The following is a 24,083-nucleotide window of genomic DNA, read 5'->3' as shown; positions in this document are numbered from 1 at the left end:
CATTGTCTTCATTGGTGTGGGAAAGTGAAACCAGGTCACTGGCTGGGCTGGAAAGGAGGGAAATAATTGGCTATTACATCTCAGCTGTGAGAGCACAGCCTTTGCTTATAAATGTGCTTCATAAATGTTGGCTGAATTAGAGTAGAGAGAAAGAACTAGTTATGTGGGAATCAGAGGTAGTGATGGGATCTTTGATAGAGTGGATTTTTGCATTGTTTGGTTATGGAGCAAGCTCTTTAGTAGGTAGGAATATTGAATATTGAAGCCACCAGGAAGATGGCAGGAGATAAAGTGAGCCAAGGGCCAAGGCCTCTGCAAAGACCTGTGTCTGTTGTTTATGTTGATGGTGTGAGAAGTAGCTGTTGGGAGTAGAACTTGCGAGCTTCAGAATGTAGGTGGTTTTGCATGAGGAAGGGATGTCCAGAAAGAACCTAATGATTCTAAAAGAATGCTGCCCCTACTGCCTGGCCCCTGAGGGTCAAGTGTTGTAGGAATTGAATGATAAACAGGGGAGGACACAACTTCTGAGGAAAGCCATGTTGGGGGACAAGGTGGGGAAGACATTTGTGAAGAGGCCAAGAGTGTGAGGGCTGTTTAGAATAGTGGGGTTCTCAGGGTGGCGGACAAAACAGAAGGGCTGCAGCAGGGATGTTGGCAGAGCACAGGAAGGCTGTGTCAGGATCTCTAGGGTCAGGAGTAGGCTGGTGCTTACGGGACGTGCAGTGGGACAATAGGGTAGCTACTCTGGAATAACTACTGATGCCACTGGACTCTTCATTCATCCGGGGGAACCTGTGCCACACTGACAGATGTGCTGCGTTATTGTCCTGTTTGATCCTCATAACGGGTTCCCTTATCTTCATTTTACAACAACTGAAACTTGGAAAAGTTAATAATTTTCCTAAGGATCACATAGTCTAACAGTTCCAAACCCAGTTCTTGCTGACTGCCAATTTGTGCACTTGCTCTCCATGTATGGTCCTGTTCAGGGATAGCGTGGATACAGGAATACAGTGAGTGCATTCTCTCACTGTTGGTCACTGAGAATTGTTGAAAAGCCTGCTAGCACCTCCTGGTGGCAGTGACCATGTGCTGAGGTGAGAGTGAACACTTCCTAGCCAAGGCACCACTAAGTCACTTACTGACGTGCAGCAGCAAGAACATTTCCTTTAGGAACAGTTGCACTTATCAAATACAGCCATTCACAGTGATTTGTTTCCTATTGTAACTGCAAAGCAGTAGTTTAACGTTTGCATCTCCCTACAGCATTCAGGTCAGATAGAGTGTGAAAGGAGAGTTAAATTCGTTGGATTGAGTTCCTTTTCTTATCCATGGGTAGACATCCCCTTCCCTGGAGCCATACCAAAGGCCAGCCCTTTCTCTTACAGCAGGAGTAGGGAACATCACCAGGCCAGCGGGCCATATAAGGTCTGCAAAATCATTTGGTCTGGCCTGCCAAGGCATTAGGGGTGAGTTCATTAAATGTTTGACCTAATATAGCAGGCTAATTTTTAAGTTGATAATTTTGTATAGTTCTTGAATGGTGTTATAAATATCCAAATGGCCCTTGGCAGAAAAAAGGTTCCTCACCGTCTTACATATGGGATGATACTCTTTCCCAGTTTCCTTTCATCTTTATGATGTCCCATTTCATTGGCTTTTTCATTAGCATATACATGTGAATACCTCCCATTGATAAAAGAAGACTGAAAAGCTTTGGGATTCCACACCCCCCCCCCCGCACCCCCACTATCTGGTTCCAATTCTTGTTGTTTCTTAAAGAAGATTTGCAAATTGCCAATTATAAAGTACAGTATAGGGAATGTAGTCATTAATATCATAATAACTATGTATGATTTCAGATGGGTACTAGACTTATTGGGGTGACCACTTGGTAAGTTACACAAATGTCTAATCACTATGTTGTACACCTGAAACGAGTATAATATTGTATGTTAACTATAACTGAAAAAATAATTTTTTAAGAATGGGTTCTCGAACCTCTTTCCTGCTACTCTTTTCCCAACCCACTGCCCCTTGGCTTCCACCTATCCTAGCCTTCCACCAAAGCTGCTCTTGTGACCCCTGAATGGAAGCAGGTACTAGTCTTATCAAGACCCCATGGGCCCTGGCCATTGTGGCTCATGGTGAGGGCGTGGCCCACACACCAAAGGATCATGGGTTCGATTCCCAGTTGGGGCACATACTGAGGTTGCGGGTTCGAACCCCAATGGGAAACAGCCAATTGATGGTTCTCCCTCTCTCCTTCTTCCCCTCTCCCTCCCTCTCCCCTCCCCCTTTTCCTCCCTCTCCCCCTCCCCCTCCCCTTCCCTCCCTCTCTCCCTCCCCCTCCCTCTTTCTCTTTCCCCCTCCCTCTCTCTCTCCCTCTCCCTCTCTCTCTCTCCCTCTCTCTCCCTCTTTCACTCTCCCTCTCCCTCTCTCCCCCCCTCCCCTCCCCCTCCCTCTTCCTCTCTCCCTCTCTCCCTGTTCCTCTCCCTCTCCCCTCCCCCTCTCCCTCTCCCCTCTCCCCTCTCCCCCTTTCCCTCCCCCCCCCTCCCTCTCCTTTTCCTCACTCTCTGGATTCAATGAAAAAAATGTCCTTGGGTGAGGATTAAAAAAAGAAGAAAAGGCCGAAACCGGTTTGGCTCAGTGGATAGAGAGTCGGCCTGCAGACTCAAGGGTCCCAGGTTCGATTCTGGTCAAGGGCATGTACCTTGGTTGCGGGCACATCCCCAGTAGGGGGTGTGCAAGAGGCAGCTGATCGATGTTCCTCTCTCATCGATGTTTCTCTCTGTCCCTCTCTCTTCCTCTCTGTAAAAAATCAATAAAATATGTTAAAAAAAAAAAAAAAGAAAAGAAGAAAAGGCCCCATGGGCAGAACAAAGAATAATGAGAGATATGAGGCCTTATTGAAGGTGGCAGCCATTCTGAATTTCAACTATTGCTTTGCAGTTTGAGCTGTTTCTTCCATGAACATCTTTTTAAGCAGCAAGACTATTTATTTATTGATGCTGGTTGGTTCTTTTAAGTCATACTGTGTAGGGCAGGTATTTGATAGATAAATATTGGTATTCCAGAGATATCTTCTTAGTCACCTCTTTTCCCTTTTGGATTCTGACTCACTTGAGAAACAGATTCAGAAGTTAGATGGGCATCCAACCATGAATTTGCTTAATGGTGAAAGTTGGATTAGAGAACGTGTTTTAGATATTCTATTAGAAATTCCTGCCTTGGAATCTGCTTGTGGGAGTGGGTCTGCCAGCCACATGTAGCCCATCAGAGCTTGGCTTTTATCAGCTAGAGAAGGCATTGCTGGCTAATCTTGGTCTGTGAATTACGCATCTCAGTGGCTCTCCAGGGCTTCTTTTTCAATGGCTGTGTAGTTCTCAGTAGAATTTCTTTTCTTTTTTTGTTTTGTTTGTTTGTTTGTATTTTTTAAAAATTTCTTTATTGGTTAAGGTATCACATATTTGTCCTCATCCCTCCATTCCCATCCCACACCCCTCCCCACACATGCCCCCACACCCCTGTTGTCCCCAACCGCTGGTTAGGCGCATATGCTTGCACACAAGTCCTTTGGTTGATCTCTCCCCTTTACCCCCACCCTCCCCTCCCCTCCCTCTGAGGCCCAACAGTCTGATCCATGCCTCCTTGTTTCTGGGTCTGTTCTTGTTCATCAGTCTATGTTGTTCATTATTTCCACTAGATGAGTGAGATCATGTGCTATTAGAAATACACTTATAAGAACCGAAAATGAGACAAGCAATAATGGTTATGGTGACAGGAAATGAATCAGTCTGTAGTGAGTTTCTTTCTGGGCCAACAGTTCTTTTGAGACCCAATTACAATGTCCAACAGTTCCTTATGTGTACATGTCAGCACTGACATTACAGTTCTGGATGGTGGACAAATGGTGGTAATGCAGGTCCGACTCTCTCTGGTTTGGTCCTGGGCAACCTGCAGTGATGCATAGCTGCTAACTGCTAGTATGAGAAGACCACGTCAGCGTCTTCCATCTCTGGACTGCTTCTTTTCTGTCTTCATGGCTGGAGTAGTCCTGTCGATTCCTTTCTGTTGCTGGAATCCACATGGTCTCGGAGTTGTTTTCTGAAAATATACAAACATATTCTCGACCAAAAGTTAATAAAGGAGTATTTTCTATAAATTTGACTTGGGATCCTATTTCATTTTTTGCCCAAATGATTTTCCTCTGGCTTGTTTTGACACCTTGTGTGTTTTTCATGGGTGTCTTGCTTTTAGCCTTACAATTTTCTAAAGTATTAATTTTCTAGACTCAGTAGAATTTCTGAAATCTACATGGCAGATTTTACAGGAGTGTGGTGGATATGAAGTAGACAGTGGCTTACTGGGCTGAATTTTTGTCCAGTTGAAAATTCCTAGGACTATCTCTATTAGCATTTTTTAATAGCTAAATTGTACATCTGAAAGGTGCACATATTCATTAATGAGCCAAATCAGTGAAATCAGGTTATCAGTGTCCTTTCTGTTATCATAGGTCCAGTTTGTTTATTTCTCCATTTTACAGGTTGAATATAAGCTGGGATTCCAAGTAGACAACTTTGTGGCAATGGACATGCCCCAGGTCAACATTTCTGCTCAGGGGGAAGTTCCACGCACTTTATCAGGTGAGTCTCAAAGACAGTGTTTAACCTACTGATTACAACTGTGTCTCCCATATCCCAAAAAGAACAAGTTATATTCCATACTGCTGTGTAGTACATCTTACTTGATAGGCATAAGATATATAAGTACTTTGAAAAGTAACTTTTATAAATATTGATGATTTGTACTGAGTTTTAAACCATTCCCTCTTTTCCATCGCCTCCAGAACTATCTGTGCTCAGCTCTTCCTTATCTTCTTTTCTGCCTTGCTGGCATTGGCCTCTGTATGGGTCCCCGTGTTTGGGTCTTGTTCCTCTGGGAGTAATTCCCACATCGTGTCCCCCCTCCTCCATCAACTGAATGCATCCCAGACGCTCCAGCCAGTGTGCTGTAGGTTGACTGCCCCTGCCTGTCTGGCCTTGTTGCTGCACTTGCCCCAGTGTTCCAGCAGCTCCACATACATGCAGTTCTCATATCCATGTCTTTGCATGTGCTGGTCTCTGTATTTGGAACCATCTTTTCCTCTTGTGAACTCCCATTCACATGTAATAGTCTACAAGTCTCAAAATCTGCACTGTTCTTTTCCTGCCTCCTCCTCTCCCTCCAATCGTTAACCCTTTCTTCTCTTCTTTCTTCCCCATAGAATCTTTATTTCACTATTTTTGAACAGATATACATTATCTTGTAATTCTTTGTTGTTGTTTTTTTGTTTTTGTTTTTTTCTCTCCCTCCTAGCCTGTGGCCACCCAAGGGCAGGTGCTGTCTTTTTCAATTCTCTACCGTTGGCACCTAGCATAGCACCTGGCCTGGGATAGGCACTCAGGGCTTGTCTAAGTAAATGATTGAAGTGTCATATTTACAACAGTTTAATTACTTTTGGACCAGCCTTTTGAGAAAGGTTCCTGAAGATGTGAAATTTTAAGAAAATGGAAATTATTTAAACTTGGAAGTATAAGCCACAGCGGTGTTGAGGAAGTCTTCCTGGCAGTCTTATTCACTGTTATATGTTTTTATTGATTTCAGAGAGAGAACAGGAGAGGGAGACAGAGATAGAAACATCAGTGATGGGGGAGAATCATTGATTGGCTGCCTCCTGCACGCCCCTCACCGGGGATCGAGCCCGCAACCCAGACATGTGCCCTGACTGGGAATTGAACCGTGACCTCCTGGTTCATGGGTCGATACTCAACCACTGAACCACACTGGCCAGGTCACACAGCTTTATATTTAATTTCTTCATTAAGAGCAGTACATATTGCATTCAGGTGGTGAATTCTTTCCTTTTTATCAAGTAATGTTTATTATTGTTGATGTGGCTGGTAAGGTGGCAGGGTTTGCTTTATGTTTCTGTAGCTTAACTATATCACAGTAAGAGAACATATGAGACAAAGTGATTATCAGAATTTATTATCTTGCAACAAATACTAATATCATGAGCAAAAGTTGAAAATAATTTCTTGGTTAGTTCTTTAACACTAACTTTTACATCTGTAATAAATGAAATAATGTCTCAAGCTGTATAGTCTGAAGATAAGTCTTCGGAAAATTTCTGCTTAGAATTTTATGTAAATGTATTTTTAGTTTTATTAAAACAAAAATCAGGTAATTTAAAGATATTTAATGGGCTTTAGTGTTGAATTTTAGAAAATTAAAATAAACTTTTTTTTTTTTTGTTTTAAACAGTGTTCCGGGTTGAGCTTTCCTGTACTGGCAAAGTAGATTCTGAGGTTATGATTCTAATGCAGCTCAACTTGACAGTAACCTCTTCAAAAAACTTTACAGTCTTAAATTTTAAACGAAGGAAAATGTGCTACAAAAGTAAGGAATTTGTTTACCAATTTATGTATTCTATATAGATTGTAAGAAGGTCAAAAATAGATTTTGTAGTGTTTTTTACAGATTTGTAACCAAATCTCGATTATAATTGTAAATGGAGAAAGAAAGAGCACTGCTGAATGAAATTCCCAGAAAATCGCCAGGTCATCTTATAGCCAGGAACCAGCCCCTGCTTTCTCAAATCTTTTGTCATAATTTCTAGGGAATTTTATATTAGGAATGTGAAGTAGTACTGTAATAGTTGAAGACTTAAAGAAATCAGGTGATTCTGACAGGGGCCCTGAGTAAAGGAGTGTTTACTGTATTTCTCTTACAAAGTTACTACTGTACAGAAGCATTGCCTGAGGTCAGATAGACCTGGGTTAGAATTATGGCTCTGCTCTTGGCAGAAGTTTGGGACAAATTACTTAATCCAAATCTCAGGGGTTTTTAAATCTGAAAATTGGGCATAATAACCTGTTTCAGAGGTGTGTTTTATTTGTTTTAGATCGAATCTAGCCTAAAGTTTAGAATACTATTTGTGGGTACTTAAATATTAGGTATTTTTGCTTTTGAATAATTTGTTACTCAAATTATTATGCTTACAATGTTCCAAGTACTTTACAGCATTAAACCCATTTATTTTATTTTATTTTATTTTATTATTTTTAAAAAGTATATTATTGATTTCATAGAGAGGAAAGGAGAGGGAGAGAGAGAGATAGAAACATCAATGCTGAGAGAGAATCATTGATTGGCTGCCTCCTGCGCGCCCCTTACTGGGGATATAGCCTGCAACCCAGGTATGTGCCCTGACTGGGAATCGAACCATGTCCTCCTTGTTCATGGGTTGACACTCAGCCACTGAGCCACACCAGCTGGGCACAGAAACCCTTTTTCATTGAACATCTATCTATAAGGAACACCCTTTGGTTATTGATGATTATAGTGATGATTATCAGAATAATAATCTATCATTTATTATCTTGCAACAAATATCTTAGTTCAGGTAGTGTTCTGCTATAACCTAAAACTATGTTAGAGAAAATTTAGAAAATGTAATTATAATATTTAAGGATTTTCACGGAAAATAATTTCTAAAGCATTTTCTTTCTCCTTTTTAATTCAGAACTTGAAGAAGTAAAAACTTCAGCATTGGACAAAAACACTAGCAGAACTATTTGTAAGTGTTTCTGTATTATCCTTCTCCTTCATTAGGGATGAAAAATGGTGATTGGAAATGAACATGATTACATGAAGCTTGGAGGCCTTGTGGTTTCCAGTTTGTCAAAAGATAAACACCATGCTGTTTAATTTGCTGTTTTGTAGATTGGTATAGTCAGATGAAACTACTAGAATACTAAACATTTCCTGAAGTAAAATTCATATCCTATATAATAAAAGCCTAATATGCTAAGTGTTCAGTCGTCTGGTTGGCCGTTCAACCAATCAAAGCATAATATGCTAATGATATGCTAAGGCCACTCAACTGCTCGCCATGACATGCACTGACCACTAGGGGGCAGATGCTCCAACTGGTAGGTTAGCTTGCTGCTGGGGTCTTGCTGATCGGGATGGACACACCCTGGAGCCCTCCCATGATTCCTCCCCAGCTGGCCAACCTTCCGCGTCCCTCCCTGGCCCCGAACGTGCACCAGTGGGGCCCCTCAGCCTGGTCTGCACCTTCTCGAAATCCGGGACCCCTCGGGGGATGTCAGAGAGCTGGTTTTAGCCTGATCCCGCAGGCCAGGCCAAGGGACCCCACTGGTGTACGAATTCGTGCACCAAGCCTCTAGTATTTCATAACAAGTGATCTAGAAAAACTATTAAGCAAGAATTCATATCACATTTCAAATGGTTATAATTAAAGTGTGAACGTGAAATCATGTAAGATCTTCATCTCTTGAGCAGGTTAGAAAATCTGATTTGTGACCTGGACCTAACCCTCAGCTAATTTCTTCCAGGTGAATGTGTCAGCTTAAAGACAGATGCCATGTTATTTAAACCTACAGAGCAGAAACTCAAAGTAGATTTTTGTTTTTATGGTAATGGTTGTATTTAGATAGTAACTTCCGTTTTCCTTTTCTGACATGGACACATCATTGAGACACTCTCCCTGAGGTAGTTTTAATAGCAGTACCTTAAAAGGTTACTAGATTGTACTTGTGCAGTCAGGTCTGGAGGACCAAGAAGCCATTCGGTCTCTCTGCATTAATCTGTTCTGATTTCTTGTTTGTGGACTCCAAGTTTAAGTTTTAGAAAGCAGTCTTTTCCCCAAGGGCTTGAAAGCTCTAACTTTTACCTTTTGTCCCAACTTATCCCCACACTTGACATCTCCACAAAGATGTGCACGAAGTATTCTCGGACAGAACAAAGCTCTGGATTCTCCTCCTCTGGCCTGCTTCCTCCTTGTCTTTGTAAAGGTGCCATTTTTCATCTGATTCTTTAAGCCAAAGCTTTGATTCCTCTGTTTCTTTCCACTTCAGTATAGTCTACGAGCAAGGCCTGTTAATCTGCTTCCCAATCCATTCACTTCTCTCTCCACTCCACACTCTTGCTCCATCCACTGCTGTCTCTTTCTTGGACCTCTCACTCTCTCCCTGCATCTGCTCTGTTGCCCCCACAGCATTCTCTACACAGCGTGCAGTCAGTCGTCTTTGTTTTTTCTTCTACTGTGATAATGAGTGTCATTCTTTTGCTTAAACCTTGCAATGATTTCCCATCTCACTTGGGATAAAACCCAAATTCCTCAGGTTTTATTCAGTAGAATTACCATGTAAGTACTCATCAAAACTTACTTAAATCTCCAATCACGCCAGTTCTGTTCTCCGTCTTCCACTCTGTTCCTCAGTTTTCTGTGTCTCTTTCTCAGTTTGCTTCTGTGTGTGTGTCTCTGTCTTCTGAGTTATTTTCTCTATCGCTGAGGCTTCCTTTCTCTCTCTTTTTTGAATAATATAACTCTGAATATTATCTTACTTCATGAATAGTCTTATTTTTCTGCTTTTATCTTTAAAAACAGATAAGCAAAATAATTTGTTACTCTCAAAAGAGAAAAAGGTTAAATGCTTATTGTTGTTGTTTTTGAACATATGGGTTGCTGTGTTATATATTCCTTCTCCTGGGAGCAGTGTGGTTGGCTGATCTGCCTACTTCAGCATCACTGCTGAGGAAGTATGAGGATCTAGAGATCTGTGCTGTCCAATATGATAACTCCTAGCCACATGCAGTTATTTAACTTTAATTATAATGAAATAAAAGTAATTCTTCAGTTCCTCAGTTGCACTAGCTACATTTCAAGTGCTTAGTAGTCACAGGTGGCCAGTGGCTGCTGTATTGGCCAGCTCACTTAGAACATTTCCATCACCATAGGTGGTTTATTATATGGAGCCACTGTGACTTGTATACTTATTAACCAAAAGTTCTATTTAAAGCTCCTTTCTAAAAAGCTACAACAAAACATTTAAAAAATTTGTGTGAGCTTACATCAACACACTCCCGGTAACTGATCTTATCAGAGAATGGACACATGAAACGAAAACCTTTTTTTTTTTTTTACAAAGAACAGGATACTTATAGTGTATACTAGGTCACAAAGCAATTGGTGAATTTATTTAAAAAGCTTGATGTGCTTTTCATTTTTGTTTCAGATGATCCTGTACATGCAGCTCCCACCACTTCTACGCGTGTGTTTTATATCAGCGTAGGGGTTTGCTGTGCAGTAATATTTCTCGTAGCAATAATATTAGCTGTTTTGCACCTTCATAGTATGAAAAGGATTGAACTGGATGACAGGTATTGTACATACTTTGGGAAAGTAAAGAAATAAAAGCAATTATCTGCATTTGCCTGGGAGCCCACAGACACCCACGCATGCTGGTGTGCTGTGGTGCAAGGGAGGGAGGGAGGATGATCAAGTCCCTAAGCAAAGGAAAGATTGCTGTCTCTGTGATTGCTGTCATTGTGTTCCTCTAATTTTTTTTTTTAATTTGTGAAGTCAGAAATTACAGTTTATTAGTTGGTAGAGAAGTCGAGATCAAAATTTCTGCCTCATCCCCTTTGATATGATCCTACAGCAGACTCCTAGTACCTTTTAAAAATAGCCCTGTTACTTCCTCCTACTTTGTTCCTTCATCATTAGCCATTCATCCATCTATCCATCCATCCATTAACATTTCTTTAAAAAAATGTTTTTATTGATTTTAGAGAGAGAAAGGGATAGAGAGATAGAAACATTGGTGAGAGGGAAACATTAATCAGCTGCCTCCTGCACGTCCCCTACTGGAGATTGAGCCCACAACCTGGGCATGTGCCCTAACCTGGAATCAAACTGGCGACCTCTTGGTTCATGGGTCGATGCTCAACCACTGAGCCATACTGGCTGGGCCCCAGTAAACATTTGTTGAGAACCTGCTATAATTTAAACCATCGGTTCTCATCCTGGTTGCATGTTAGAATCATGGGTAAACTTTTAAAACATACCAGTCCTTGGGTCCCACCTTCCAGAGAATCTGACATAATTGGTCTGAGGCAGTGTTCGGGCATCATTTTTTTTTTTTTCTTAAAGCTTCCTGGATGATTTTAACGTGTAGACTTTGAGATAAACTAGGTTATATATGCTAAGTGCTGGGAATAATAAAATTAATGATATACCCCTTAGCTTCAGGTATTTAATTTTTAACATGAACCCATAATTATGAAGTTTTATGAAGTTGATGATTATGGTATATGTATTATAGTGTGGGATACAAAAGGTGCTGGTCCTAGCCTGGGTGACTCAGAGATGACAAGGAAGACATTACAACCAGGATAGGGTAAAAGGTCAAGAAGGAGTGATAGACAGTTTTATTTTTCCAAGACACCATTCTTGTTTCCCGCCTCAGGGGTTCCCAGTTGCTGACTGAAGACATGCCCAGCAGCATGGGTTGGCTGTCAAAGCTCTGCTTTATGCAGAGATGTAACTCCCATGCTCTTTGAACCTTTCTCCCTTTCTTTGCATGTTCTTTCCAGCTGCTCTAGTCAGGTGATTACTTGTCCCTCACTTTAGCCCTACACTCTGCCCTTCAGGACTTCTGTTCAAAGTTTCCTTTTGTCCACAAGGCTCCCTACATTTCCACCAGTCCAAACTCTGTTCATTCTTCACATTTCAACTTTATTGCCACCTCTTTCGTGAAGTCTTTTCTAAGCCTCCCAACTACCCATTTTGCTCTCCTCTCTGTCTCTCTTCCCCCTCCCTTTCTGTCTCTCTCTCTCTTTGGGGTAACAGTTACTATACCTTTTCCTCCTGAAATCGTTTTTCTGTGTACTTGTCTCTCCTACTATAATGTAAGCTTTTTCCAATTAGAGAGCAGTGTGTGTTACTTACTGCTGAATCCCCAGTCCTAACGCAGTGTTGTTCATACGTTGGGTAAGCACATTTGTGGCCCAAACAAAGCCCCAGGGGACAGGGAGCCTGGTTGAATTCAGTACCTGCCCTGAAGTTCTCTCTGTTCCCATTGTTTTTACTTTCTTTACCTGAGTCTGAGGAAAAAAACGAGAAAGGAGATGCAAATGAAAAGAGAAATACATGGGTGATGTGTTTCAGAATATGTTTTGTATATATGGTCGTGTTGAAGTTAGAAGTTCGGTTTTATAGAGGAAGAAATGGTCTTTGGAAGCACCGAGGGAGAAATGAGGTGAGGGAACTGGTAGTGTTAGAGGGCATTGAAGAGCATGACACTTAGAGGTCAGTCTCGATGCATACATTCTCCTTGAGTGCTTGCCTGTGTGCCAGGGCTGGGAACCCACACAGGCCAGAGTTGTGCAGGCACTTCCCGATTCCTCGGGGTATATACCTCTGCCTGCGGAAATAATCTGCTACCGCCCATGAATTGGTCCCAGTTCTCTCTAGCTTTCAGGTGAATGTTTCCAGACATTGCCTGAATAAAAGCAACTTACACTATCACCTGTTTTCAGAGCATAGCTTAGTAGTTAAGAGCTTGGCCTCTGGAGCCAGAGCATCTCAATTCTGTGTCCTGCTTACTAGCTTTCTGGCCTCAAGAATGTTATGTCGCCTCTTTATGTGTCTGTTTCCCTCATCTCTAAAGCGGAGGCAATACTGGCACATACTGGGGATGTTGTGAACTTACATACAGTAAGGGCCATTATTACAATTTTGTTTTCAGAAAGGTTCAGTGTGTTAGTAGTGATGGACTAATTTCTTCCGCTTTTTTTTCTGTTCTATTAGCCACTGTTTATTATGTGCCTGGCAAGCTAACTGTGGTGACTAGGAAGTTCCCACCCAGTAATCCAACAGCATTTAAGAGACACATTCTTCCCTCTGCACAGGGCCCACTGAGATGTCAGTGGCTGCCGTTGTATTGAGTGTTTTCTGTTTACTAGCACTGTACAAGCACTTTACATGTATTATCTGATTTGACACTCACATCACCTATTGGTGTGAAATTGTCCTCATTTTAAAGATGAACAAACAGGCTCAAAGAGATTAACTTTTCCAGGCTAGCAGTGCTAGCACCAGGGCAGAGCAGCAGGAGACATTATGGCAGTAGCTCAGTATTATAATTGTACAAAGCATTTGTTGCGTGCCAGGCACTGTTACACATGCTTGACCCCCGTAAACTCCCCTAATCCCCTAAACCGCAGCCCTGTGCGGTTTGATGGGGACCCGTGGCTCCATGGAATTCCTGGGACAGGGATGATGGAGAGTTCCTCGATTCCAGGCATTCAGGAACCGAGTCCTGCTGTACACAGAGTTTCTTTAGAGGCAGAGAATAAACTCCCTGGGCTTGCTCCTGCCAGGGTCACTGGGTCCCATGTGTGTAGCTGTCCCTGTCCTGACACCATAAGGTGATCTTTCCGTCTCAGTGCTATGTCAGGTGAGACTGTCCTGAGAGGCAGAGCTTCTCGCCACATTCACTCCGGGGCCCTCCCCCAGTGTGATGCTCTGCACCTGTCCACACTGTGGTCTTCCCCTGTTAGTTCATGACTGCAGGGAAGTTCGTTCCTCTTTTGTGGGGTACTTAAACTTGCTATTTCGCAATATCTTCATTTTCCATTATCTCCACTACCCCACCACCCTCACCATTACTAGTGACGAGGTCACCTATATTTCTTTTTGTTTCTATATCTAGTGCCTAACAGGTCTCAGCCGAAGGAATGTCGGATGAAAAATTTGTTGATTGAAGAATGAGTAGAGAGAGGCAAAAACCACTTTTTATACCAGGGGTGGGGAACCTTTTTTCTGCCAAAGGCTATCTGGATATTTCATAACATCATTCATGGGCCATGCAAAATTATCAACTTGAAAATTAGCCTGCTATATTTGGTCAAGCATTTAATCACTCACCCCTAATGCCTTGGCAGCACTGAGAGAGAAGTGAGGTAACGGGAATGAGGCAGGGCCAGACCAAATGATTTCTTAGGCCTTATACTGTCGCCCACATCCTGGACGTTCCCAACCTCTGCATTAAACCAATAATTTTTTGCCTCTTTCAGTATATGTCACCAACTCTTGTCAGAAGCAACTGTTCTGTCTTTTTGTTACAAGGAAGTGTGGTTTACTCTGCTCAGTGATGGAGTCAGTAGTTGTTCACTGAGCTGTCACTGAGGCTCGGTTGGGCCGCTGGACCTGCAGTGCCAGGCGCTGGCTTCAGTGCTGGGGAGGAAGAAGTGAACAAGCAGGCGCTCTCCCAACCGCAGGGCCTGATAGCGGCCTGAGCAAGGCAGACAGTGAAGAAGAAATCCCTGCTGTCCAGCTTCACGAGGGGGGTCTTTGCATGTTATGTCCACTGCCGGGTCCCCAGCACAGCATCTGGCATGTAGTAGACACTTAACAAGTGTTTGTGGAATGAATAAATAAAGTTACAGAGAAACACAAATTGTAATAAGTGCTGTGAAGGAAAATGATGCTCTTTGCCCTAACTCCTAACTTCAACTCTGAAGCAGAGTTAATATCCCCATAACTAATCTTACTTGCTTATGAAAATCAAATTAGGTAATTTATTTATTCTGGTTTTAAACTATTAAGTGCTAGAAAACGTACACTTTTATCCCATTTTCTACCTCATGTGATACAGCTACCGTATATAGATTACGGGTTTAATAGTTACCAGGGGTGGATCCCCAACTGCTGCCCGCTTCTTTTTTAACAGTAAGTCTGGGGTTTAAAGGTTTGTTTAACCACTTAGCATAGTGCTTTACTCATTGTAGGGACTCACTAAATATCTGTTGAACAAACAAAAAATTGGCATGGACATACTCATAACATCTTGGTATGCCCACAGGATTTTCAAGGATTCAAAATTGGTACAAGAGTGCCACCTACTGGAGATAGTAAATAATTTGGGGTCTGAGCATTCTCCCACTAGTGTATGTTGGTTGCAAGGGAATATTTAACTAGTGTTTTCATATATGTTATACAACTTGAGCCTCAAGAAATCCTGGGTGTAGGTTTTTCTTTATTCCATTTTGTGGGAAATAAATTGAAGTTCCTTATTTACCCCCTTTGGGGGGATGGGGATGCTTCTTTTCCCTCCTTGTTATTGAATCCTGGACTTTTTAAAATATATATATATATTATTGATTTTTTACAGAGAGGAAGGGAGAGGATAGAGAGTCAGAAACATCGATGAGAGAGAAATATCGATCAGCTGCCTCCTGCACACTCCCTACTGGGTATGTGCCCGCAACCAAGGTACATGCCCTTGACCGGAATCGAACCTGGGACCCTTGAGTCTGCAGGCTGACGCTCTATCCACTGAGCCAAACTGGTTATGGCGAATCCTGGACTTTTAACAACTTTGTTTTCTAGGGTGATCTTTGAGTAGCACTCCAAAAACGGGTGCCTTGTGCTTCCTTGTCATTCTAAGGCTTGGGATGCGTAATATTAGTAATAACAAAAATAATTGATAATAATAATTTGTAAATGCTCTGTTATTCCATCATCTGTATGCCATTTCATTTTGGGCCATCATTAAAAGAGATCTCTCTTTCTGATTCCTTTTCTTAAAAACAATCTAATTGAATGGCATGGGCTCTTTTCGCAAGAGGTGATTCATAGTTCTGTAACGTATTGTTTATCATGGTATGAGGTTCAGGACAGCTACTATCTGTGGTGTCTTAGGACCGGCACCTACATTTCTGTATGACTTTGATAGGTGAACCTGCTTAATGATTGTGGAAGTAGAAGGGAAAGAAAACATTTAGCTTTGTATTATGAGGTAGTTAAATTTTTCAATATGAAACATTTGTGATGGAGGTCCATGCATTATTGCCATCTCCATCAGGACTTTAAATTAGTTATAATGTCTACATGCTTTTTGTATGTGTGGAGAAAGGTAATTTCTCATTGAAGCTGACTTGCCAAGTATTTCTCTTAATTATTTGCAGCATCAGTGCCAGCAGCAGTTCCCAAGGGCTGTCTCAGCCATCTACCCAGACGACTCAGTATCTGAGAGCCGACACACCCAACAATGCAACTCCTATCACCAGTAAGAGTTAATTTAATTCTAAAGTTGATTTACTAAAGTTGTCCGTGGTCTGTCTGTCAGTGGTCCTGTGTGGTTAGTTACTTATGGGACATGTTTACCATACTACATACATAGTGTCTGATTGCAGAATTAGGCCTGATCCTCAACTTTTGCTTTCTAGAACATTGAATGAAACATTCTGCAATTGGAGTGTGAAAAATAAAATTTAAGTTTAATTGCTATATTTAGTTTCGTGGAGATTTCCATAGATTAAGTATATTAAAGAGCTATAAAATCACTCCTATAGAAATTCGGAAGGAAGGTTTTCAGGTATTTAGGTAGTATAAGCCATTGAACTGCATGAAGACAGAGATTTGGATTTTAATACATTGTTTGATGGTCTTATGGGCTATGGCAAGGACTTGACATTGTTTCCTAATCTAGATAGGATACTAGCTGCTATTAGAATTGAGAGCTCAAGATCTGATTTCCTGTTTTTTGAATAAGGGTTTTGTTTTGTTTTGTTAAAGTTCACCTGAGTATATTTTTAGAGAGAATGGTGGGGGAGGGAGGGGAAAAAACATCCATGTGAGAGAGAAACATCAATTGGTTGCCCCACACACACATCCCAACTAGGTCCAGGTATCGAACCTGCAACACAGGTATATGCCCTTGACCAGGAATTGATCCCATGACCAAACAGTGTGTGGGCCAATGTTCTAACCATATAGCAACACTGGCCAGGGCTTGAACAGGGTTTTGATAAAAGTTTTTATACTGGAACATGCAGATGGGAAATTATCATTCATAGAGTATAAGGTAGACAAAGAGGAATCAATCGCCATACAAATAAGGAACAAGGTAACATCAAGATAGACACTAGGTCACAAGTCAGGGCTCCACTCATTGGTGCTGTTGACGATTAGGTTCTTGTAGGTATTAACTGTTACCTTCCTTAGGCTAGCATTTTTCTTTAGTAAACTAATACTAAGAATATCTGTTCATCACCCACTACCCTATTGTGGTCTTTCAATACCAATTTCCCAATAAAAAGAACTGGAATTGTTTGGCGAAATGCATGGTTCCAGGATTGAATCAGGAACTGACCAGATAAACCAGTTGCTGAGCCAAAAGTCATGGGAGCTGCGAAAGACTTGAAGAGCTCCCCAAATGGGCCCATTTGAACATCTAAACTGATGATGACTGCAGTGGACTTTAACATAAACTGTATAAATCCACGAGTTCATAATGATACCTTTTTAAAAAAATGGATCATTCTCAGGTAACTAAGGTACCAACAATACCTTACTCTGACAACTGGCTCCATGAACTGTATTTCTGAGTAACCAGATAGTGCTGGTTCATGAGGCAAAATGTTTCCTCACAGAAGACTCTCAGCTGATAAATATGGAAGGAATCATAGAATTAGAAATTATATTTGTAATCCCAATAAAATGTTTGATTCAGGGAAAGATCATCAATATTTAAAACCCTGTGAACAAAGGGAAATGGGCACTTTACCATTTGAGGGATCAGATTGTCACACCTGAACCCACTCATGAATCTAGCATCATGAAAAGTAGGACAAGTAGATATTTTGCACTCAAATTTGTGAAGCGCCGGCCCTGGGCTTTTCTTGTTTCTCCTCCCACCCTCAAGAGTTAACCTGGACCTAACCAGATCTAATCAAGGCTATAGAACTGATTTATAATTTATAAAATATACAGAAGTTAAATGATATTCGAAAAAGCAGGTGCCAGATATTCTCTGGAATAACTGACCGGGTTTCTTTAATAAGATAGTGGCAAGAAAAAAAAAAGGGGGGTGGTGGTTAAGGGGGCTCTCTAGATGAAAATAAATTTAAAAGAAATCTTAATAGTAATTGCCATCACCACCAACAAAAGAAAAAAATATATGCTCCTCAGGAAATATGATGATCGATGTGAAAGTAGTCCAGACTATTCAGCATAAACAAAACATTGCTTTTACTAGTAATGTTCACGTGTCAGGCTTTGCTCTTGGGAGTCAATTTGTGATTGTGGATATAACCTTAAAGAGGCAGATAATTATTGTATAAGCTGAAAGCAAAATACTTTTTAAAAAAGTCAGTGGGAATACATTTATTTATTAAAATACTTTTTTAGTTACCTTCAATAAAAAATTTCCTTATTTCTGTGGATATAACCTTAAGTAGATAGATTATTTATTATAGGTGATAAGACGAATACTTTTTTAAAAAAACTCAATGGAAATACATTTGTTTATAAATTTAAAAAAGAAAAGAAAAAGGAGCAGGAAAAAATATTTGAAGACATAGTGGCCAAGAATTTTCCAAAATAACAAAACACAACAGACCACAGGTCCAAGAAACTCAGAGAACTCTAGGCCGGATTAAACAGATACAGATACTCACATTATACTCACACTTAGCCATGTCTTGGTCAAGCTGATGATAGTGCCATCGGGTTGTCAGGCTAATCCATCCATTATGAAGCTCCCCAAAGCCTTGCATGTCATTCTTCAGGCAGCCATTGATGACCACTGTCTAGGTCCACTAATATTTCTGGGATTTTTCTTCCCAGTCTCTCCCAAAGCAAATAAACCATTGGAGATACCATTCCAATTTCCCCTTGCTAACACTGGATCTTCCTTTTATTCTAAATTTGGCCGGGGCAGGGGGGGTGGGGGGGAGGACATGAGAATTTTAATTTATGGCTAGAATTTTTTTTTTTCTGTCATGTTAAAAAATTAGTGAAAGTTAAGGGAACTGAAAAACAAATATGAATCTCACAACAGTAGGACTAGGCTCTGTGGATATCAGAATGACTTAATAGAGTACACATTTTGTTAGGCATTTTTACAAACATCTCTTCCTTTGAAAAGTTCTTTTGTTAGGAGACTATATTAGAAAATCTTTTGGGAAGCAAACAGTCCATAAGATGGATTAAATTGAATTCCATGAATCAAAGCTTGTTTCATTTGGCTGAAAGGCAATTGAAGTGGCGGTAATGGTAATATTATTTTTAGTGTTTCTTATTTTAATTCTTCATTTTAAGATTTTGGGTAGGTGGAAAAGTTTTTCTTTAAAATAATTTCCCCTGTTCATGTGTGTGCACATTCATTCATTCCTGTGACTTGAGTCCTGAGGTCCTAACCGACCTAGTTGACCATGATGCCATACTTAGGGTATTTATATTTCTTGGTTTGGCTTTGTTGGCTCCTCAGGTTATCCTACCCTGCGAATAGAGAAAAACGACCTAAGAAGTGTCACTCTTTTGGAGGCCAAAGCTAAGGTGAAGGATATAGCAATCTCCAGGGAGAGGATAACTCTAAAAGATGTACTCCAAGAAGGTATTTATTATCTCAAAGTCAGGTTTTCACAGAAGATTTAATGTTAGCACTAACAAATTTTTTGTTTCAGATTTTAAGAATTTGATTTTATGTCTAAGGATAGAAAGCAGTGCATAATTTATTTCCTTTATAAAATTGATTTTATTTTCCCCTTCTTTAGATCTTTAATTCAACTTAGTACGGCTTTGGTGTAATTCTTGATTTTCAAGTATATTGAAGCACTTATATTAATGCTTGTTCCCTTTAAAGTATATTTTCTTTCTGTTTAGTTCTTGTTTAAAGATGATCACAACCTAGCAGGCCTCTTTGAAATATTCTAAGTAATTTTCTCTGTGGCATATAGTGTGGGGTTCCAGCAGAAGGATCGTGCATGGGCTTTGGAGTTACACCCAACTTCCAGTTCCATTCCTACAACCTTGGAGAAATCACTTCATATATTCTGTGTCCAACTTTCTCTTCTGTAGATTTGGACTACCCGGTCTACTCTTAGGCTAGTTACAATGAAATGATGCACATTAAATGAACTAACACATTTAAGTGTTTGATAGATATTAGTACCCTTTCCTTCCCCACTTAATTGGTCCTTGCTTTGAGTTTTAGAATATTGATTGGAGAGATGTTGAAAGAAGAGGACAGAAGTTAATAATAAATACTTTATTGAGCTCTTCAAGTTGTTAAATACAGAGTTACACTCTCCCCACCCCACCCCACCCCATAATTTGGTTAGGAATGTTTTGGATACATGAGTCATTTGAATTTATCTGTTGGTTGGGATGCAATAGGTCAATCACAGTTAATTGGGGATCTTGAACTGTCCCCAATGGCAAATAGTAATTAACAGAAGCAGATTTTTTGTGTCTGTTTTTGAATGCGTGAGAATAGTCCATTTCTCTCCTTTTGTCATTGTGTTGAGGCTAAGCCCAGAAATTCAGATGCCTCTGTGGATACCCCGCTCCTGAGCTTCAGTGCTCCTGGCTGTATCACTGGTTTATTTAGGATAATTCAGAAAGAATTCTCATGTATTTGTGAGATCTGGTATTTCTGAAAGCAAATTATTTCTTTTTAAAAATATATATTTTTATTTATTTCAGAGAGAAAGGGAGAGGGAGAGGTAGAAACATCAATGATGAAAGAGAATCACTGATTGGCTGCCTCCTGCATGCCCCCGTACTGGGGATCGAGCCCACAACCTGGGCATGTGCCCTTGACCGGAATCGAACCTAGGACCCTTCAGTCTGCAGGTCGATGCTCTATCCACTGAGCCAAACCAGCTAGGGCGAAAGCAAATTATTTCATAGTAACAAAGAACTTCTAACAGTCATTAAAAAAAAAAAAGATTTGGGTCTTCTCACTCCAGGGCTATAGTAATGTTGTTGATCACATATACCCTTGTTATGTTTAAGTTATATTGTGCCAGAAAGTTTTGTACTTATAATTTTATGAAGGTTATTTTATGATCTCTTTCATTTCTTTCCCGTTTAGGTACTTTTGGGCGTATTTTCCATGGGATTTTAATAGATGAAAAAGATCCAAATAAAGAAAAGCAAGCATTTGTAAAAACAGTTAAAGGTAGGAATTTTTTCCATACCATTTCCATAATGCTTTCCTGTCTAAGGTGGCTTATGCCAGCTAAATTCTGCCTTAAATTCTCAGTGTGTGCCAGACCTTTATAAATCAGTCCATGTAAATTTAGCTCATATGAGACTATTAAAGGGTTTTGGGTAGTTCTCATTAAGGTATAGAAAATAGAAGTCTAATAAATTAAGACCTTAAACATTTATTAGATATTACTCAGGCTTTTAGTTAAACTGCATCCACTTGACTTCATTATTGCTACATATAATATTGTAGTTTTCCTAAGTTAAAAGTCTTTGGTTTTCACCCTTAAAAAAACACATTGTTAAAGGGGGTGAGGGGGAGTAGAAGAGAGCATAGCGGGGATAAATGTTGACAGGAGACTTGACTTGGGGTGCTGAATACATTGTACAATATACAGATGATATGTTACAGAATTATACACTTGAAATTTACATCATTTTATTAACCAGTGTCACCCCAATAAATTCAATTAGAAAAACATTGTTAATAATTTCCCCTCCTCTCTCTCCACCTGCCCAGTACTGAACACTATAAAGAAAAAAGATGAGCCCTGGCTCAGTTGGTTGGAGCATCGTCCCATGCGCCAAGGGGTTGTAGGTTTGATTCAATTCCCAGTCAGAGCACATATAGCAGGCAACCCATTAATGTTTCTCTCTCTCTCTCTCTCTCTCTCTCTCTCTCTCTCTCTCTCTCTCTCTCTCTCTTTCCTTTCCTCTCTTTCGAGAATCAATAGAAATATATCCTCAGGTAAGGATTTTTTTTAAAAAAGGGTGACCCATTGTACCTTATGTGAATTTCCTTCCTCCTGCCCCTGCTTTTGCTACATAATGCTGCAGAAAATATCCATATCCATGTGGCCATGTGTGGGTATGTCTTGGTATAGTTTTGCGTGTATAGCCATAGTTGGACTTGGTTGCCCCAAGAGATACTACATTTAAAATTTTGAAAGATATTGCCAGATTGTTTTCTAAAAGGTGTACTGTAATACTAGTTTATATTTTCATGAATATATTAACCACTTGGAGAAATGTGATACCTACTTTTTCAATTATTGATTTTTATCAAAATTTTAAAAGATTTTTTTTTAATTGAAATTTTTAGAGAGAGAGGAAGGAAGAGGGAGTGAGAGAAATATCGATGTGAGAGTGAAACATTGATCATGCAGCTGCCTCCTGCACAAACCGACCAGGGATCAAGCCCAAAACCTGGGCATGCGCCCTGACTGGGAACCGAACTGGCCACTCCTCAGTGCATGGAATGGTGCCCAATCAACTGAGCCACACTGCTAGGGCATGATTTACATAAATATTTTAATTAGAGATTTCCTAACAAAATATATTAGAATATTATTTATATATGGCTTATTTCCTAATATTAATAAATTAAATACTAGTAAGACTTTAAAAATTAGAATTTTAATTATTTATAATTGATGTTTCTAAGAGCTTAAATAATTCTTATTATTTAAGAGAAAGAAAAATGTAATTTATAAGGTGCTTAATGTCTGACACTGATATAGATTGAGATGACAAGATACTAATTTTGAAAAAACAAATTTAGCATTTTGAATGCAGAAATTGAGGGGAAAATTCAATTCAATTTTATGAATAGGAGGTGACAACTTTATGAATTTTACAAAGTTGGTTTGAGAGAACTTGTTTCTAAATTTACTTAAAGGGATTCATGGAAACCATGTTTATTGTTTCTAAAAAGTTGGGTTGTACTCATCTAACAATAATTCTTTGGGATTTGAATTTGATTCTTTGAATTTAGCAAAATTGCTTGTTTAAGGGTGGTACAAACACACACACTTTTTATCTTTTCTAAGTAGATGGTTTAACTCACTATATTGTTCAGTGTTTATATTATTCACCTACTTTTTCTAGCCCCAAAATAATTTTAAAGGTTAACATTTAAATCAGGTCCCACCAGATTTTCTGCCTAGTTTTTTTTGTTGTTGTTGTTGTTGTTTTTGAAGGGATAGTGTCTTTATTGATTAAGGTATTACATATGTGTCCTTATCCCCCCATTCCTGCCTAGTTTTGAGGGATAGTGTACATAGTACTCTTCGTAAATAGAAACTTTGAACTCTAAATTTAATAACCACTGCCTTTGGTTACACTTTCCCCATATTTTAAGGAAACATTTCCCCTTAATTACAATATTTCTTTTGGGCTTTATAAATATTCTTTGGACAGTTTAGACTGGGCTGTTATTAATTTGTTCTGAATGAATCTCGAATTAACAAAAGAGATTTCTGTACAGAATTGGGTTGATATAGGATTGGAAGGGGAGAAAGAAGGAAATAATAGTGATAAGAAAACACAATGTGGATACTGGGACTGTTTCACAAGATAAGATTTCTCTTTCCGTGTGCACTTGAATTGGAGTCACTTGCTTGGTTCTGCGCCTAACCAGTGTAATGGCAATGTTCTTTTTGAGCCAGGCGGAAACAAGAGAAAGCACAGTGAGTCCTCAGCCAATATATGGTCATGATTTGCCTGGAAACAAAGAGGAAGTGCTTTGACCACAGCCCTTGCCTCCAAATTGTTAGAGAACTTCACATTATTTTCTCTGTGATTTATTTTTTTACAATGTTATGTTTATTTCTTAATTAAGCCTATATGTAACTGAAAGTACTTTCACAAATTGGTATACTTTGTTACATGCTACACAATTAAAAGTGCAGCTTAAATGCAAAAATATATGTTTTGAAATGATCATTGACATTTACCGTAGGATAAACTTTGGCTTAAAAAATTCATAGTTTTGCACAGACACTTAATAGATATTCCAATATAAGTTTCTAGAGATTAAAGTTAGGAATCTGAATATTTTACACAGGATTGCAAAATTGAATTTAATAAAATAAATGAATTAATTTGAGGGTTTTTTTGTGTTAAGTTCTTATATAATAGCTAATCTTTTGTAACTTGTGAATGTGTTTTTTTATATCATTTTGTTCTCTCGTAGTTTTTACAATGTGCATTATTTTATGGTATTCTTTTCAAGTGTATACATCTTGAAAATAGATCTTTCAGTATTTAAAATTAAAAGATTAGGACTAGACTGGAAAAGGGATCCAGGAAAATGATTTGTTCTTAATAAGTGGGTAAAATTATTTTCTCTCCAATTCAATATTTTCTTAGATCATCATCTAGTTCAGGTATCTCTTACTTAATAGAACATGTTTATATCAAAGTTAAGAACTGGAAAAATATTATGCATAAA

General features: G+C 39.6%; 1 protein-coding gene across 2 annotated transcripts in view; it reads left to right on the top strand.

The window, feature by feature from the left end:
- The window catches only part of RYK (receptor like tyrosine kinase), an 89,769-nt gene that overhangs the window by 36,848 nt on the left and 28,838 nt on the right, over positions 1 to 24,083 (top strand). Inside the window, exons 3-9 of one of the 2 annotated variants that reach the window (XM_079795666.1) lie at positions 4,547 to 4,646; positions 6,307 to 6,441; positions 7,568 to 7,621; positions 10,086 to 10,230; positions 15,823 to 15,923; positions 19,128 to 19,253; positions 20,736 to 20,822. In XM_079795666.1, the coding sequence (XP_079651792.1) occupies positions 4,547 to 4,646; positions 6,307 to 6,441; positions 7,568 to 7,621; positions 10,086 to 10,230; positions 15,823 to 15,923; positions 19,128 to 19,253; positions 20,736 to 20,822 (748 nt within the window). Of the gene's footprint in view, positions 1 to 4,546; positions 4,647 to 6,306; positions 6,442 to 7,567; positions 7,622 to 10,085; positions 10,231 to 15,822; positions 15,925 to 19,119; positions 19,254 to 20,735; positions 20,823 to 24,083 lie in introns of both variants that reach the window. The other variant, XM_079795665.1, reaches the window with a different exon arrangement.

Source organism: Cnephaeus nilssonii, assembly GCF_951640355.1.
Source record: "Cnephaeus nilssonii genome assembly, chromosome: 17".
In the NCBI taxonomy this organism is placed as follows: Eukaryota; Metazoa; Chordata; class Mammalia; order Chiroptera; family Vespertilionidae; genus Cnephaeus; species Cnephaeus nilssonii.
This window is presented reverse-complemented; position numbering and strand designations above follow the sequence as displayed.